The sequence below is a fragment of the Stomoxys calcitrans genome, chromosome 4 (genome assembly GCF_963082655.1).
Source record: "Stomoxys calcitrans chromosome 4, idStoCalc2.1, whole genome shotgun sequence".
NCBI lineage: Eukaryota > Metazoa > Arthropoda > Insecta > Diptera > Muscidae > Stomoxys > Stomoxys calcitrans.
In genome coordinates, this window is record NC_081555.1 from 3,415,900 (window position 1) to 3,436,081 (window position 20,182).

The 20,182-nt window shown below is 38.0% G+C and overlaps 1 protein-coding gene across 1 annotated transcript; it reads right to left on the reverse strand.

Moving 5' to 3' along the window:
* Positions 1-264: 264 nt before the first annotated feature.
* LOC106092897 (retinol dehydrogenase 12) lies at positions 265-1,960 on the reverse strand. Its single transcript, XM_013259851.2, has 2 exons — positions 1,602-1,960; positions 265-1,427 (listed from the first exon to the last, which is right to left on the reverse strand). Exon 2 carries the CDS (start codon positions 1,413-1,415, stop codon positions 297-299), a length of 1,119 nt encoding a protein of 372 aa, XP_013115305.2. The 5' UTR covers positions 1,416-1,427; positions 1,602-1,960; the 3' UTR covers positions 265-296.
* Between the last annotated feature and the right edge of the window lie 18,222 nt (positions 1,961-20,182).

A 20,182-nucleotide genomic window follows, 5' to 3' on the forward strand; every position in this document is an offset into this window, starting at 1 on the left:
CAATTTTTTAATACGATTTGATTGATTTTGTTGATATACATTCGTCGTTATATTTGGTTGAGTTTTGTTCCATTGTTACAAATACTGCTGCTTTGCTCATTGATGCCATCATTGCATCACATTTGCTCTCAATAAATGTAAAAAAATTGTCTTTGTGTTTTTAATAATTTACTTCATTTAATTATATCGTTGAAGTTATAATAAATAGAAAAATATCAAAAAATTGTATTTTCATAATTTAATTTATAAACTAAACTGGTTGGAATTAAAATTAAAAATATTCACTGAAATTCGGGTCATTCATCTCTTGCCACCACTTTAACCGTTTCCATTTCAGAGTTCTTTTCTTCCTCCTTCTTTTTCATGGGTGGTGTTATGGACTGTTTCAGTCCCACTAATTTTTCACTTTCCTGCCACAGCCAATCGGCCATCTCAGCATCTTTGGCCTTGGGCAACACTGGGAATCGTAGCATGTTGTAGTAGAAACCACCGGAGACACATTCCAATTTGGGATCCAAAGCCAAAAATATCGGTGTTTGTGCTCCCGCCTTGGGAGACCGAATGAAGACATTTATAATGGTTTTGATAACATTCCAGGTTTTAGGGCAACTATTGTAGCGCATCAGCTCAGTGCGCACAATGCCGGGGTGGGCGCAGTTTACAGTCACTTTGGAGTCTTTAAGATTTTCCGCCAGTTTGCGGGTAAACAAAATATTGGACAGCTTACTTTGGGCATATGCTCCCATGAATTTCGAATAGTTTTTCTCACTCATCAAATCCTGTTGATTGATGCGTCCAAAGATATAGGCCGCGGAGCTGAGAACCACAACGCGACTAGGTGCGGCTGACTTGAGATGATCCACCAATAGGTTGGTCAACAAGAAGTGCCCCAAGTGATTGATGCCCATCTGCTGCTCAAAACCATCGGCGGTGAGTTTGCGCGGAGTGGCCATTACGCCAGCATTGTTAACCAGAATATCCAGTTTTGATTCTTCTGCCTTGAATCTCTCGGCAAACTGGCGCACTGAAGACAACGAAGATAAATCCAGGGTGCGATTGAATATGTTGGTGTTTTGTGTCTTCTCAATTATCTCCAAACGGGCGGCCTCGCAACGTGCTGCATCTCGGCAGGCCATGTAGAGGCGAGCTCCACGCCTGGCCAGCTCCATGGCTGTTTCTTTGCCGATGCCCGTATTGCAGCCAGTGACTATGACCACTTTGCCATCGATACGATTGGGTTTGCGATAGATGGGACCCTCGACAAGCCGCCTGAGCAGATACATAATCAGGGCTGCCACCAAACACCAGAAGACAATCTCAATAATCCAAGCCCAAGCGCCCTCAAAGCAGAGTTTCTTTATCTCGTCTTGATCTTGAAGCTGCTGCTGCTGCTGTGGACTTTCCACATCTGTCATCGCTAATGGAATCTAAAATTTGATAATTTTCAATAATTGTCCAAACTGTTTGCGTTATGTTGTGCTGTGTCTGTGTGTTTTGTGTTATTTTTCACTTTTAGCTTTCTGCTTGGAATGCAGCAACAAATAAACTGTGTTTACATGGGCATGGGCACATCCATGCGCATGCGTAAATGATGTACGTACATACGAGAAACTTGTTGAGGTAACAAACACACAGAGGAAACTTTCTATAAAAAATTTTCGTTTTGTAGCCCTTGTTTGGTTGCACGAGCGTCAGTCGGTCGCTTCGGTTGGTATGCCACCACTTGTTTGCTGGCTCTGCTGCTAACTGGCTGTCTGTTTGTATGGCTCTCTGACTAACTGACTGCCTGTCAGTCTGGCTGGTCCTCCTTTTTTTCTGGTCTTCTAGCAAAACAATATTTTTTGTTTGTCAAGTATGGGGAAATGCCTTCCACTGTATGAAACTGAGTGTGCGCACACTCGGAAGATAGCACAACTCAAACAACTACGACGCGACGCGTTCACTCTTGTACACTGATCCAAACCAACTGAGATTTTGGTTAATACCTGTCTAGGCCGAATGCTAAAGATATTATTTGTCTTTCTTTCTTTCTTTCGTTGGCTCTGTTTTGTTTTGTAGTTTTAGTGAATGCATTTTTACACAACATAATCTCACTCTCATCGTTGGCATTATTAGTGTTGTGTATACTCTTTCTCTTTTGAGCCATCCGCACTGTAATGGCAAAGAGGAGGTCGAAACACTATGGGGATGTGTAAACAAACAACTTAAAAAAAAACAAAAACTGTTGAATTGGAGTAAAACAATAAAGAATGCCGTAAAAGCCGGAGCCGGAAGCTCTATTTTGATTTTAGACCTTTATTTTCAAAACTTCTTAGAATTTGTCACAGATTACGATTTTGGAAACCGCTTGGTATGCGTTTAAGGGCCCTTACAAATTAATCCACCCTAGTACACATGTACTCATAGACAAAAGTCTGCCGAAAATAGCAAACACTGCCTGCTGACTGTCAGTAGTTAATTTTGCTTTTATTACAGCAAGTAGTTCTGCAACTTCAGAACACCAGACTTACTGCTGAAAAGTCTGTTGTTTGTTGAAAATTACTAATGCTTAATTATGATAGGGATGTTAGAAGAAAAACAAATAAAATGTAAATGTGTGTCTCAGTGAATATTTTTAATCACCACTGTCTGTATACTTTCCTTATTCTTTTTTCTTTAAATTTAGAAACAAAACATGTACACATTGGCAGAGCAATAACAAAAAAAAAAAATGAAATGAGCCCATGGATGCGATGATATAAGTAATCTGTTAATCAGGTAGCTTCTTTACAGTTATTTTACTCAAATTAAAATCATCAAAACAGCAAATCATGCTGTTTTAGCAAACATTTTTGCTGTTTTAAATAACAAATTGCATTGAGCGTGGTATTTATTCAGTGCTAGTTTAACTGGGCCCTCTACGCTTCGCTTTTTCACTTTATGATACTTTTTATGTGAGCATTATATTGTCATGGTTGGTAAATAAGTTCCATTTAGGGGTGAATACAGAGAAATTAGTCTGCTGATGTCAGGAAACACTGTCTGCAGATATTAGATTAAAATTTTGAAACTTTTGAATGAATTCATACAAAATTGTTAACGTCTAAACAACAATTGAGGCATTTGCTTTTCCAAAAAATTACTACTGTCCCATTTTCAGCAAACTTTCTGCTGTTTCAGCAAACATTTTTGCTGTTTTAGTAATAAATTTCTCTGAGTGTGGGATTGCCAGTAATATCGCCCCAATATGAAAATGGAATTCTTGCTCTACTCCAAATCTTCAAAGATTCCGGCCGAATCTTATATACCCTTCACCATGGATCGCATTTGTAGAATTCTTTGCGCGGTATCTCTTTTTAGGCGATGAATAATGAATAAGAACTGTCATGCTATTGGAGCTATATCAAGTAATAGTCCGATTCGGACCACAAATGAATTGAATGCTGTACATTGTAGAAGTCATTGTGTAATATTTCAGTCCATTCGGATAAGAATTGCTCCTTGTAGGGGCTTAAGAAGCAAAAGCACAAATGAATTGAATGCTGAACATTGTAGAAGTCATTGTGTAATATTTCAGTACATCCGGATAAGAATTGCTCTTTGTTTATATGGGAGCTGTTTCAAGCTATAGATCGATTCAGATCATATTAGACATGATGTTGAGGGTCATGGGAAAAGCCGTTGTACAAAATTTCAGCCAAATCGGATTAGAATTACGCCCTCTAGAAGCTCAAGAAGTCAAAACCGAAGATTGGTTTATATGGCAGCTATACCAGGTTATGGACCGATTTGGACCATACTTAGCAGTGTTGTTGGAAGTGATACCAAAACACCACGTGCAAAATTTCAGCCAAATCGGATTAGAATTACGCCCTCTAGAAGCTCAAGAAGTCAAGACCGAAGATCGGTTTATATGGCAGCTATATCAGGTTATTAACCGATTTGAACCATACATAGCTCAGTGGTTGAAAGTGATATCAAAACACCACGTGCAAAATTTCAGTCAAATCGGACGAGAATTGCGCTCTCTAGCGGCTCAAGAAGTCAAGACCCAAGATCGGATTATATGGCAGCTATATCAATACATGGACTGATTTGGCCCATTTACAATCCCAACTGACCTACACTAACAAGAAGTATTTGTGCAAAATTTCAAGCGCCTAAAAGTTAGCGTGCTTTCGACAGACAGACGGACGAACGGACATGGCTAGATCGACTTAAAATGTCATGACGATCAAGAATATATATATACTTTATGGGGTTTGAGATGCATATTTCGAGTTTATAACACAACAGAATCACGTAATTAGTATACCCCCATCCTATGGTGGAGGGTATAAAAATTGTTCATGTTTAAAAATCAATTATTCAAACAAATTACTATTTAAAATCTAAGCTTCCTTTGCTTCTATAATTCATATAATTTAGGTCTAAACTATGTATTTTGCTTTACAACATTTTTGTATTATGAACAAATATTTGTGTTATTCCTTCCCATAGTGTGCTTTGGGCCAAGTAAGACTCTCTTTTGCTCTCTTTGTTTTTACCATGAAAGTGGTTGCATTAAAACTGGCTTTGAAGGGTTTATTTTGTTGTTTTCGAGTTGGGTCATTATTTGGTGTGTTTTTCTTTTGGCATTGTTTTAAAACCTTGCTTCATTTTTAGCGGATATTGTTTTAACAAAGTGATCGTTGTTTTTCCATTGCTTTGAATTTTTACTTTGGCTTGAGCAAAAGTCGGAGCAGTTTATATAACTGAATTATGTTTTGAGATGGTATCTTGTATCTCTCAATTGGAGTACCCAGTGAAATAAAAACGATGAAAAAAAAACAGAAATACTGACACACTCCAATTTCCATGTTAGCTATGTGTGTTAATTATTCCCGCAAATATGAAAGGTATGCGCACGGCGGCTTGGTTAATTGCCCAGTGTCATGGTGTGCATTTGTCTTTCATGCACCTGCTCACTCACTCAGTCACTCACTCGCTCATTCAAAGTTGTGAAGTTGCCTTTTACTCGACTTTCGTTTTCCTTTGCTTTTCCATACACCATTAGAGAGGGACCAGTTTAATCTTGGCATAAGGCTGACTCTGCATTTCTTGATACATATTTTTGTTTGTTTTTTCGTGACAACAAAAATTTGTGTGTTTTCATGCAGCTCTTGGCCTTTGAAGTGAAAATTTTTTCTTGGCCGAACTTGTTTCTCCGATAATGGATCAAAGCCATAAATGCATTATGCCCTGAGGCTTAAACAATGTGTAGCTCTCTATGAAGCAGAGAAGCCATGGACCATTTTGTTTTGGCTAGTTGAGAAGTTTCTTCAATGTTATTCCCCTCGTTTTTCCCACATGCCACTAAAGCATAAGGAAAAATTACTAGCACGTTAACATGCTGACTATAGGGTACTAAAGTGTACGTGTTGAAAAGCAGTTAAAAAGTACCCTCAACTTTCTTTGTAGTGCATAACGATGAATTCATTGGCAATGGACATAAGCCAGTCAAAGTTTTGGTTTTTTTTTTTTGGTTTATTTATCTTTAATAGTTTTGTTGGTAACTCAGCATGCTATCCACCGTTGAATACTTGTTTAATTAGGAAATTAAATGAAATTTGCGTAGGCTTTTTTTCGCTTTTCTTTATATGGTCTTCGATGTTTATATGCTTTGTAATCTAGCGAATCGGTTTTTGCCAACTGACATATATGGGAATTGAAATTGGACACGCAGAAGACTTATATGTGTCATATTTAAAGGTAGTTCTTCTACATATGTGAAGAAACGTTATAAGCAGGGGGAATTACTTAGTTAGGTGCACAACTTGTCTTGAGTGTTTGAAGGCAGAATGACAGGTCATTGAAAGATAACCATATTTTGCTAGTAAAAAAAAAGAAAATATAGGGTGGCCCATCTAGCGGTTGGGCAATCATAAAAACGTAACAAGGGTTCCGTTTAGAGATGTCTTCAAAAGAGATAATTAAAACGTTTTTTGTGTTTACAAACGTTGGTTTCTTTATCTTTAAAGGAATAATGGAATATTTAACGGATCCTAAGTATGCCGGGAGACATCCCAGTTAGGGAACAATGAGTACTATGCCATTAAAATTCTAGCTTTATGATAAGGCACCTCATTTTTAGTGGAAAAGTTTTACATGTCTGAAAACCTTGAAAATGTCGCCAGCATTTGTGAGGGGATAAGCACTGCTCTAATTATGGGAGTATACCAACCCAGTCATTCCGTTTATTACGCCTTGAAATATTGACCTGCGACATTCGTTTCGACATTTTATCGAAATCACAATAGCGGGCGAACGCGTAAAGCCAGCCGCTTGAAACTTTGCACAGATATTTAATATTGATGTAGTTCGGATTGCAAATGGCCTATATCGGTTCAGATTTGGATATAACTCCTATATAAACCGATCTTCCGATTTGACTTCTTGAGTTCCTGGAAGCCGCAATTTTCATCCGATTTGGCTGAAGTTTTGTACATGGTGTTCCGTTATGACTTTCAACAATCAATCTATAACCTGATATAGCTCCCATAAACTCCCGATTTGACTTCTTGTGTCCTTACAACCCGCAATTATTGTCCAATTTAGCTAAAATTTTGCACGTAGTGTTTTGTTATGACTTCCAACAACTGTTCCAAGTACGGTTTAAATTTGCCTATAATCTGATATAGCTCCCATATAATTCAATCTCCCGATTTTTGTGTGGTGTTCATCGCTGTCACGAGAAGCTTATCTGCGAGCTACCTGGCTCGTCCACAGGTTGCGGATGCTTCATACGGAGCAGCTGCAATGGCAGTCGCGAAAAACAGCGGTATCGAGCGCCGAGTCTCAGTTAGAAGCCGGGCGGCACGGGCTCCTGCATAAAAACGATTCATATGTTCATGAAATATTGAATGTATGCTGGTCCCATTAATGCCTAAGGTTGTCTCAATCTCACAATAGGTCACATGACGATCTTGCTATATCAGTTGGCGCTGAGCATCAATGGTTTTTGGAACAACAGCCGACCTTCATGAAATTCGTCTTGGAGTGAAGTACGATCTCGATTGAATTCATCATACCATCGATAAACACTGGTCCTTGATGTAGCTTCATCACCAAAAATTTAATTAACTTCACTGTTGTTGAGTTAATCCACGTCGAAAGTTGTAAAAAATAATCGCTCGAAAATGTTCACGATTTAATTATATTTTTTGGGCGAGATGAATTTTTTAAGTTACTGTAAACAATACAAATAGCGCTCATATGTCAAAACGTTTTGAGTACGTATAACCCCAAAAATGTCAAGCTTTACGATAGAGCTTTCAGTTGGCAGATTGTAACACAAGGGTTGTCCAATGCTGACATATTGTATAAAAGGCTGATTTCTTATGATGCTCGGTATGACATGGCGAGTTATTGGCGTCTTTAAATAACCAATGACCATGGTGGTCCCGCGGCAATTAGTGCGAGCTTGCTCACTTACAGGAGCTTGACGAAGATCGCCACCTCCACATGCAAATGTGGCTACAACAACAACTTTCCATTTGAAGCCCATATTGTAATGGTCGGCTAATATTGCTGATTTGGGATGTTTTGGGGGGGTGGACGGCACTCAAACGCTAAGTCCTGAAAGTGGATATCAGATTCGTACACTATTTTCACAAAACTTTCATTTGAGTCCCATATTGCCCTGATCAGTCTTTGTAAACTTATGAGCGGGTTCTGGCGCGGACAGGTTCTCCCAGATACCCCACCTAAAATTTACATTAGACATTTATGTTTTCGGTAACAATGTGTATACAAACAAAAATTTGCTGAAATTGCTTCTCCCATCCCCAATATCTGGCTATTTCGAAAATTGGCGAGGTTCCACCCCTTCAAATATTAAAAAATGAAGTGACCTTTTTTCACCAGTGATCCATTCTACACTTCTCTTCTTTTAATTGGCTGTGACAGAACATTCGTCCCATTATCCGAACTTAGAATAGCTTTCCAAGCGCCTCGATCTTCTGCGCTCCTTCTCCAATCTCTGACACCAAGTTCCGAGATGCCTTTCACGCCTTGATCTTTCCATTGGAGTATTGGTCGTCCCGGTTAGCGTCTACCTCAGTGATCGCCTTCAAAAGACTTCTTCGATTGAGCATCTCCATTCGTTCTGACAACATGACCTAGCCAAAGCAAACGTTGTTATTTGATACGATTAACTATGCATACGAGAGGTTAGCATGCCCGCCTATGGCGCCGAACGCCTGAGTTCAGATCCCGGCGTGAACATCAACAACATTTTCAACGGTTGTTATCCCCTTAATAATGCCGTTCGGACTCGTCAAAAAAAGGAGGCCTCTTATCATTCAGCATAAATATTAATCAGACTGCACTCATTGATATGAGAGAAGTATCCCTGTTCGTTAATGGAATGATCATGGGAAATTTATTGGTAGTAGTAGTAGTAACGTTGCACAGTGGGCCAAACGGAGAAAAAAATTTAAAATATATCCACTTTACCCGTTGATTTGAGCGGTAAAAATTTTTCTGGACATTTGTAGAGGAAGACATAGGTATTCAGGAAAATGATGTTGTTGGTCTATATCTTTAATACAAGGTGAGACACAGAGTGTCTAGTTTGACCGCTATTCACTTCTCCAACTTTCAAGGGTCCTTAACTTTTGATCTACTAAACCGATTTGCATGATTTAGGACTCTGGGGAAAGAGCTTGGTAAGATGATCAACAGATAAAAAGTTGTACAGTTATTTCCAATTTTTTCGCCATTTGGCCAACTGCGTCGTCATACAGCTTATACATACAGTTAGTGGTTCATATGACGCCGATACTCTCCATCACCATTCTACACCATTATAAAAAAAAGAAAAATAAGTAAAAGCGTGATAAGTTCGGCCGGGCCGAATCTAATATACCCTCCGCCAGCTAATATACCCTCCGGGGAGCAATTCTTATCCGATTTATTTAAAATTTTCCATGAAGTGCTTTGATTTGACTTCCAACATCTGTGCTGTGTATGGACCAAATCGGTTCATAACCGGATGTAGCTCCCACATAAAACAATCTCCCGATTAAACTTCTTGAGCCGCTAGAGGGCGCAATTCTTATCCGATTTGGCTGAAGTTCATTGTTGTTAACAATTCTATAAGTTGCTGTCTGTTGGCCAGTTAGTCAGTCTTTTCGTTGGCTTAACCATGTTAGGTTAGGTACGGTTGAAAAGAGGGTGCAGATATTACTCTGCCCCATGCCATTATAGCCATTACACCTAAGCCAGTAATCGGCTCCTAAGCCAGTAATCGGCTTAGCCAAGTTAATTTGAGTACAGATTGAAATTTTCAATGGATTATTTTCAAATTGGGCATGTTATATGGCCTAGAGTCGAAGCCTACTGAAATTGGAAGAAATCGATTGAAATTTTTATATAACGCGCCATGCACATATTTGTTCAATTTGGAATATTATGACAATAATGTGATCATTTGTTGCCTGATCGTAATGAAATTTGGCACGAAGATTTCCTTCAGGTCTCTTAAGAAATCGGTTCAGATTTAGATATAGCTCTCGTATATATACATGTTTCCCCTAATTTTCACTTCGAAAACTTTTGCAAGCGCATTTATCAGCCGATTTTATCAAATATTTGGACATTATATTTTTCTATGGCTTACAGCATGTGTGTAGAATGTGATCGAGATTGGTTCCGGCTTGGATATTACTCCCATATACATATATGTTTGTTAAATTTGGAATAATAAGACAATAATTTGATTGTTTGTCAACCAATCCTCACGAAATATTACAGTAAATTTTATCTTATGGCTCTTGAAATTATTGGCGAATCATAGAGAAACTCACAAACAACCAACGAATGAAAATTTTTGAAAATTATTATCAAAACTCGTGCTCTGTGACAATGTGACAAATGTCCATCGTTCGTCACGACCTTTGTTGCCACTAAATTTCGCACCAAATTTACTTTGTTGAATATTAAACCACCGACTCTCCTCCAGGTGTTGGGGACGTGTTATTCAACTATTTAGAATAGACCAAGAAGAGTCAGAGAGAACCAGAGTCACTAAAAAAATCCCCATATTTTGCAAAATATGACCATCTTTAGTCAATCGTCATGAAATTTGGCTAAACTAATTTGTGCAAATATTGTGTCACCAAAATAGAGTAATCAATGTTCGACTCGACTTACTAGTTTTATCTGATTACGCAGGAATTAGGATAGCACTTTTTTTATTAGATTTCTTTGGTCGAAAAAAATATATTTTTCGGTGGAACAGCCAGGATTTAATGAGGCCTGGCTGTTGATTGATGATTTATTGATTTAATGTATTGGAATAATTAGTCATAACACATGGAAGACGTTTTAATTCGATGTATTTTTCTATTTTTAATGATGACCATTACCTTGTAATTATTTCCAAAAAAATACATTCTAATTAGCCTTGAGGGCCAAGCGCTCAAACCTCAAAGGCTTACATTAATTACTTTTTTTTCTACTCCAAAAATCTAGTAAGTCATACTACCAACTCCTACTCTTTAGAATTCAGGCCTTTATTTAGTTTAAAGGTTAGAATAAAATATTGCCCATATTATTCTTTAATTTTCATTTCTTTCCAACTGTCTGTTTTCTTTTGTTTGTTTAATTAGTTCATTTATTTACTTTAATTTAAGACAATTTGAATAACCCATATACATTTGAATGCTTTTGTGAGGCCAACAGGAGTAAAGTACCACAAATGCGTAGTAGTAACCTTGAATCGTATGCAAGGACATGGAGGAAGTGGAAACCTATTTTTGCCCAAAAAAAAACTGCAATGGATACACACTCGAGATATACTCTATGCAAGCACGATGGACGACGCGATTTCGTAATCAAATGTGAAAATAAAGGACTTATACAGAATTTTTGGGGTGTGTACTGCAGCCAAAATAAAACCCCAGGAAAGACCGACTGATGACGTAGGAGATGAAAAAAAAAACAAAAGCAAAAAACATTCTCTCTCTCAGTTTAACAAAAACTCTCTCTCTCTCTCTCGCAATTCAATAGAAAGTACTGCCGTCACTTCTCTCTGCATTTTATTGTTGTGAATTCGCTCAGTAACTTTTTTTAAAGGATATTTTGAGTGTTTTTTTTACCCCTAATTGAGTCCAAAATAATGATGGTAGGTCATGTTTCGACATTTCCAGAGGGTTGTGGAGCTTAAGATTGGTTGATGAAGAGGTAAAGAGAGAGAGTTGGATGTGTTTAGCCGCCTTTTATTTTCATAGGATTAAGCGTAGCTGTGTGTATAGTATGTATACACATATGTGTATTTGAACGTATGAGTATATAATCCCCGTGCCTTGTCTCGTTTTTGGGAATTTTCCATTACGTTTGTTTCGTGTGTGCGTCCTTTTTGTGTATGTATATCCTGTTGTCATTGTTGGCTTCAAATTAAAAATAGTTGACGTGCTTTTCTGCACGTGTTTCAACATTCTGCGGCGTTTTCAACCGGAATGCAGGTCGCACACATATCATGTGAAAAAATTCCTTAGCTTGGCATCATTCTTATTACGTATTTATTGATTTTTTTTTTGCGATACTCTACTCTTAAGAGCGAATGTCGCCTTTTACTTGAAAAGGGATCAAGTTAGTAGCTCTACTTATAGAGGTAAGAGATTTTAGGATAAAAATGTCTGTAGACTTTATGTGTAGCAATTTTTAGTGCAATTTTTACTCCCTCAATGCTTACGTCATTAAAAAGCCTACCTACAGATTTAGCTTGAGTGGCCTTTATAAATCCGTAACGCGTTTTAACAAATCCCCATTACTGCTCCTAACCCATTCATATTCATTAAGTGTTAGATTGTTGAGGCTGTGGTGGGATGTTGCCCATGTTCTCCTCTTGTGTGCTTTTGGGTGATTAAAATTATCTTCTTGTTGCTCTTTATAGCCTACATTGCTAAAAATACCATGGGTGCTTTTAATGACATTTATTCTTGGATTTAAAGTAATTATTTTTATGGCAACGCGTCATACAAGTAAACCATGTGGGTCACGCATCGCAAGGTCCCAGCGCAAAAAGTTCAATCAAGAAACTGAGCGTGGCGAAAATTATTTTGTGATGGGACTTAACAGTAAATGCTGAGTAAAAGCAAGGTATGGCAGAGGTTTGGAAGGCAGTGAACTAAAGCGAATAAAATAGCTGCACGATTCTAAGCAATAACTTCTGGGCTGTCATCGCAGGGACCATCCAAATCTTCATCTTGTAGATAGGTAGGTGGTGGGCCTAGAAGTCTTAAGGTATCCTCTAGATCAAGCGGGTCTAGACAACAATCATGCAGACACAGTGGCGTATGTGATGAGCTAAGGGGTGGATGTTCTGCACGTCTATTCCTTCTAGACCGAAAAATGAAGTGGAAATGCGGAGAATAAATGTAAAATGGTCAAGCAGATCACGAATTCCCTGTATGACTCGCTTCGGTCAGTATGTCCTAGTGCCAAGCCAAGGGGCAAACAGCGACCGCCATGGTGGATCCCAGAGCTGGTTGACCTAAGGAAGGACTGCAAAAAATTCTTCAATAGAGCGAAAGCCACAAGAGTACCACACGATTGGGACATCTATAAGGCTGAGCTAAGAAAATATAAGGGAGAGCTGAGAAAAGCTCAGAACAAATCCTGGGTAGAATTCTGCAGCTCCGTGGAGCATACATTTGAAGCCTTTAGACTTAGTGGGGTATATTCAGAAGTCAGTGAATGTATGGACAATGTCTAATAAGGAAACACTAGAACTACTCGTTGATACACATTTCCCGGGAAATTCTCCAACGGACAACGTGACGCCAGAAGAGGTTGTCACTGGTATGCATTCGTCGGAGGTTATTGGGGAAATTGTGTCTCAGCCGAAAATCCTTTGGGCGATAAGAAGTTTCGACTGCTTTATGTCGCCAGGCCCTGACGATGTATTACCGGATGAATTATAAGCTGTCTCTAATAGACTGGTTCCTTGACTTTGGGAGATGTACTCTGCTTGTATCAGCATGTGATATATACCTGTGGGATGGAGGCACACAAAGCTCATTTTCATTCCGAAAGCAGGAAAACCTTAACACACGAAGGAAAAAATGTTCGTTCTATTAGTCTCTCATTTATTATGCTGAATACTCTTGAGAGGTTGGTAGAAACATATCTTAGGGCAAAGATCCCTGGACATCGCCTGTATTGGCAGCAGCATGCATATAGTAAAGGCAAGTCCCCTAAAACAGCCCTCTACAACCTAGTCGGCTACATAGAGGGTTCTCTTGCTGAAAAAGGAATATACAATGGTATCATTTCTTGACAATGAAGGTGCTTTCAATAATGTAAAACCAATGTCAATCATAAAGAAGCTGGAGTTTCTAGGCTTCTAGGTTTAATAACTTAATTACTAAAAGATGCATTACGACAGTTTTGGGATCTGTGGATCTGAAAAGATGGGTCAGCAGAGGAACCCCTCAATGAGGTGTACTATCTCATCTACTTTGGAATATAGCCATTAACAATATATTATTGTCTCTGGAAGAAAAACGGTGTAAACGTGGTTGCGTATGCTTATGGCGCGACAATTGCGGTTAGGGGAAAGTTTCCCAACATTCTAAGAGATATACTGCAGGAAGCTCTACGTGCAACAGCAAAGTGGGCTACCGAAAGAGGCCTAGGTGTGAATCCTTGCAAGACAGAAGTAGGTCTTTTCAGCAGGAGATACAAGTTGTCTACAGTGGCACCTGTCCACTTGGTAGGAGAGAATGTTCCATTTACAGAAGCGCAGGAAATTGAACTTCAAATCCAACATTTTGTAAAGAGCAAGAAAAGCAACTCTTGCCCTATACACCTGCAAGAGAGCCGTTAACAAAAGTTGGGGGTTTAGACCGCGCGTCTTGCACTGGGTATATACTGCAGTTGTCTGGTGTTGTGGTTTGGTGGACGGTCAACGGTCAAAAGTCCACCTACTATTCAATAGTCAACCGGATCCAAAGGGTGGCTTGTTTGTGCATCACACCCTTACTCGGGACGGCACCAACTGATGCACTGAATTTAATGCTATATCTAATGCTCCTGGATATTGTGGCTAGACGAATTGCTTTGGTCATGAGGCGGCTACGTATACTGTCTTATCTTTGATTTAATGTCCAATGTTCCAGGCAATGTGGATTACACTCTGCCTGTGTCGCTTTTGAATAAAAAATACTGTACCACTATTGCTGATAGAACCGATTGGAACTACGATATTCCTGGCATAAGAAGTTACATTGACTTCTACAGGTTGATTTCAACCTAAACGATCAGGTGGGCTTTGAGGACTACTCTAAAGATCTAGAAGTGGTCATATCGGTAAGGTTACCCAACCAGTGCAGTTTGTATCAAACTGAGATCCTTGCAATTTAAAAAGTGGTGGAATGGCTAAGATATAAAGTCGTAACGACGATTGGCATAAATATCTTCTCAGACAGTCATTAAATCCCTGGAGAACATATTTCTGAATCGACTGTCGCGATCTCTCAACGAGATGGCTGAACAGTTCAAAATTCACCTGTTTTGGGTGCCGGGGCACAGAGATATCCCGGGGAATTCTAGAGCAGACGAGCTTGCAAGACTAGGAACTATCTTACACTTTCCAGGGAAACTGGAATCTGTGGGTATGCCTCAAGTGACATGTAAGCCAAGTTTTCAGATCAGACCCGAAGGAAAACGAATGTTAGATGGTCACAAAGAGGGGGCTGTGAGCATTCCAAAACTATGTGGCCTAATCTAGGCTTGAAGAGGTCTACTACTTTGCTGTCATTGGCTAGAACAGACGTCTCAATCATTGTGTCCGTCATGACGGGTCACTGTCTAATCGGAAAACATGCTGACAGACTGAAGGTTGCTAGCAACGAATTTTGCAGAAGCTGTAGGGACATCGAGGAAGAAAAGACTATAGAACACCTTCTATGTTTAGGTTCTCATTTCTTTGAGAACCTGTCTGATTTAGCAGATGTGAACATTCGCAAGTTACGGGGCTTTTTAAAGCGATCTGGATGGTACAACGGTAGGAACTAGAAGGCGTATTCCTTTTTTCTGTTCCTGTGGTATCACAATGGACGAAAACGTCTAAGTAAGTCTGATGGCAGACTGACACTTAGACCTAATCTACTTTGGTGATGGATATTTCAAAGTTCAAGCCGCCGAAACATAGTACCATTTGAGTACTTTTAACCTTTTAGTTACACAAGGACGACTTTACATAGGTAATCCTTCTCACTTTATACTTGAAAGTCTTCGTAAGATCGCCTTTCGAAACTTCTAAGCAAATTGTTACATTACATACCGCCTAAAGGCATTTCCTTTTTCACTGACTCAGAAAAAGGCGTAACTATTTTCATTGATTATTAACAAAAAATGCGTCATAAAAGAACAATTGATTTGTTTATAAACATTGATTCGGCGAAAAATACATGAAAATAAATAAATAACGCCATAATTTTTATATCAATGGCCGATTGACGTTATCGAAAATTTCCGTACAATTTCATGTTTACACTGGTTTTTTGTAGTTTGAAATATTTTAGTCAGTGCCACACCACAGCGTGGGATATTTAACAGAAGTTCTACTGGCCAATGTTGACAATCGACAATGTGTCAATGTTATAAAGGCTAATATTAATTATTTCGATGCGGTTCATTTTATCTATGCACCCTAATAAATAACAATAAATATGATGGAAAAAAGAAAGAAAGCTAAAGCAATTGATATCGGCTGTTTTGTGCAACGCAAATTGGGGATATCCATCTATTCCTGAGTACCTGTTGTGCTATGAATCGTTACCGCTTTGTTGAACTTTGTCATGCAGGTATTTACGCAGATAGATAGTCTGTACAGGAAATTAGAATGTCTAAATTTACTCTATGCGTGGGAGATATTAATAGGCCCAAACAAGAAGCGGGTGGGGTAGGATTAATAAATTAATTTGGGAAAATTTATTCAATTGAATATATCGTATGTACTGATACCTAACAGATATAAAGAATGAAATCGTTGGAGTATTATAACTGAAAGTATCTCTAGAAAAACCAGAATTATTGGTATCAATAATCTGGAAAAAGTAGCAGCTGGTGAACAATAATTTCATAAGTGGCGTTTCATTAGAATTATTGGCGTTGAACACCATTTCAAAAAATGCTATGACTCACATATCCATCAATTTTTTATAGGACTATATTGCAAAGAAAAGTGTATTAAAAAATAACTAAATGTAAAAAAAATATAAAATAAAAGAAAAAATTAACAACATAATAAAAATAAATAAAATTAGAAAAAGAAAAAGTAACTTAAAAAAAATAATAAAAATAATTTGAAATATATAATTAATTTTAAAAAGTTGAAATTTTCAATTTTTTTTTGTAAAATTTTTTATAGGTTATGGCAGTCTGAAATCGGTTTCTTTTTAACAATTTTTTCTGCATTAGAAGTGACGGATTAAACCCTTTGATGAGAAATGAACCCACGAACCTTTCAATTAGCTGCTTAGCTCTCGCCTAATTCAAGCTAGAGTTTTAATCAGACAGCTCTATTTTTGCATATTTTTCTACCCATTTGTCGCCAATAGGTTTACTGGTGAGTTATGTACTGTGTCTGACTCATCAGTCAGGTTTTAGTGTCTCATCAGTCAGGTTTTAGTGGCGCCCAACGTGGTGTAGAAATTTTGCACCAGAAGATTTATGCAAAAAGTTTCGAACCCCCCCCCCAAAAAAAATGCTAGCTTAGATGGTTAAATATTATCAGTTATTATCCCAGCTCATTACCTGCTTTTCTACCGTTGCGCTTTAAGTGGCACCCAACGTGGGTGGTGATATTTTGAATGTAAATTTTTTTCAAGGTCAGCTTTATAGTAACCCGCTCTACAAGCCGATTACTGGCTAAGGTGTACGTCCATAGTAGCATGGTGGCCACCGTAACGTAGGGGTAAGGATGTCGCCATATGATGATGAACGCCTGGTTTCGTATCCTGAGGAGAACATTAGAAAAATGTTCTGCCATGGTTTTCTGCCCTCCTAATGCTGGAGACATTTGTGAGGAACTATGCCATTTGAAACCAATAAGGAAAGGCAAAAGTCGAGCGGTGCCGAATGTCATAAAGGTCACCTACCCTATAAGTAGAAAGTGGGAGCTATATGTTCTTCTGAATGTGTGTGAAGTTAAATTCCGAATTTAACTAGCAGAGACACAAACCGCTTTGTTAACAGAGTGCGAGAGAGAGTAACAGAAGTATTAACAGAGATCCACTGAGGGGTTAGCAGAGCTCTGTAAATACTTAACAGAACCAAAAAACAAGAGAAATTAATTAAATTTCTTACTTTTTATCAATTTTTGCAAATATTTGTAAAAAAAAAAAATAAAACCATAACAAAATTTGGAGTAAAATATCAATGCTTTGAATCAAAAACACCAAATTAAAAATATCTACTACCGTAGTACTGAGAAAAATGAAAAATTTATAAAAAAAATATTCTGGGCAGGATTATGACCAATGGTCCTGGAGGACATCTAAGAATTCTACAAGGTACTACCATACATCGTTGGAAAGGTGACGATGTGTGCTTTCCAAAACATATCTTTATTCGAAAATCGAGCGGTTGGTTTTTTCAAATTCCTGTCTTTTTTAAAAAAATTCTGGAAAAAAAATTTTGACAGGATTATGACCAACGCTCCTGGAGGACATCTAAGAACTCTACAAGGTACTACCATACATCGTTGGAAAGGTGACGATGTGTGCTTTCCAAAACATGTCCTTATTCGAAAATCGAGCAGTTGGTTTTTTCAAATTCCTGTCTTTTTTAAAAAAATTCTGGAAAAAAAATTTTGACAGGATTATGACCAACGCTCCTGGAGGACATCTAAGAATTCTACAAGGTACTACCATACATCGTTGGAAAGGTCACGATGTGTGCTTTCCAAAACATATCTTTATTCGAAAATCGAGCAGTTGGTTTTTTCAAATTCCTGTCTTTTTTAAAAAAAATCTCAAAAAAATTCTGGAAAGGATTATGGCCAACGCTCCTGGAGGACATCTAAGAATTCTACAAGGTACTACCATACATCGTTGGAAAGGTGACGATGTGTGCTTTCCAAAACATATCTTTATTCGAAAATCGAGCAGTTGGTTTTTTCAAATTCCTGTCTTTTTTAAAAAAAATCTCAAAAAAATTCTGGAAAGGATTATGGCCAACGCTCCTGGAGGACATCTAAGAATTCTACAAGGTACTACCATACATCGTTGGAAAGGTCACGATGTGTGCTCTCCAAAACATGTCCTTATTCGAAAATCGAGCAGTCGGTTTTTTTTCAAATTCCTGTCTTTTTTAAAAAAATTCTGGAAAAAAAATTTTGACAGGATTATGACCAACGCTCCTGAAGGACATCTAAGAATTCTACAAGGTACTACCATACATCGTTGGAAAGGTGACGATGTGTGCTCTCCAAAACATATCTTTATTCGAAAATCGAGCGGTTGGTTTTTTCAAATTCCTGTCTTTTTTAAAAAAATTCTGGAAAAAAAATTTTGACAGGATTATGACCAACGCTCCTGGAGGACATCTAAGAATTCTACAAGGTACTACCATACATCGTTGGAAAGGTCACGATGTGTGCTCTCCAAAACATGTCCTTATTCGAAAATCGAGCGGTTGGTTTTTTCAAATTCCTGTCTTTTTTAAAAAAATTCTGGAAAAAAAATTTTGACAGGATTATGACCAACGCTCCTGAAGGACATCTAAGAATTCTACAAGGTACTACCATACATCGTTGGAAAGGTGACGATGTGTGCTCTCCAAAACATATCTTTATTCGAAAATCGAGCGGTTGGTTTTTTCAAATTCCTGTCTTTTTTAAAAAAATTCTGGAAAAAAAATTTTGACAGGATTATGACCAACGCTCCTGGAGGACATCTAAGAATTCTACAAGGTACTACCATACATCGTTGGAAAGGTGACGATGTGTGCTTTCCAAAACATGTCCTTATTCGAAAATCGAGCAGTTGGTTTTTTCAAATTCCTGTCTTTTTTAAAAAAATTCTGGAAAAAAAATTTTGACAGGATTATGACCAACGCTCCTGGAGGACATCTAAGAATTCTACAAGGTACTACCATACATCGTTGGAAAGGTCACGATGTGTGCTTTCCAAAACATGTCCTTATTCGAAAATCGAGCGGTTGGTTTTTTCAAATTCCTGTCTTTTTTAAAAAAATTCTGGAAAAAAATCGGGACAGGATAATGGCCAATGCTCCTGAAGGACATCTAAGAATTCTACAAGGTACTACCATACATCGTTGGAAAGGTGACGATGTGTGCTCTCCAAAACATATCTTTATTCGAAAATCGAGCAGTCGGTTTTTTCAAATTCCTGTCTTTTTTAAAAAAATTCTGGAAAAAAAATTTTGACAGGATTATGACCAACGCTCCTGGAGGACATCTAAGAATTCTACAAGGTACTACCATACATCGTTGGAAAGGTGACGATGTGTGCTTTCCAAAACATGTCCTTATTCGAAAATCGAGCGGTTGGTTTTTTCAAATTCCTGTCTTTTTTAAAAAAATTCTGGAAAAAAAATTTTGACAGGATTATGACCAACGCTCCTGGAGGACATCTAAGAATTCTACAAGGTACTACCATACATCGTTGGAAAGGTCACGATGTGTGCTTTCCAAAACATATCTTTATTCGAAAATCGAGCGGTTGGTTTTTTCAAATTCCTGTCTTTTTTAAAAAAAATCTCAAAAAAATTCTGGAAAGGATTATGGCCAACGCTCCTGGAGGACATCTAAGAATTCTACAAGGTACTACCATACATCGTTGGAAAGGTGACGATGTGTGCTTTCCAAAACATGTCCTTATTCGAAAATCGAGCAGTTGGTTTTTTCAAATTCCTGTCTTTTTTAAAAAAATTCTGGAAAAAAAATTTTGACAGGATTATGACCAACGCTCCTGGAGGACATCTAAGAATTCTACAAGGTACTACCATACATCGTTGGAAAGGTCACGATGTGTGCTTTCCAAAACATATCTTTATTCGAAAATCGAGCGGTTGGTTTTTTCAAATTCCTGTCTTTTTTAAAAAAAATCTCAAAAAAATTCTGGAAAGGATTATGGCCAACGCTCCTGGAGGACATCTAAGAATTCTACAAGGTACTACCATACATCGT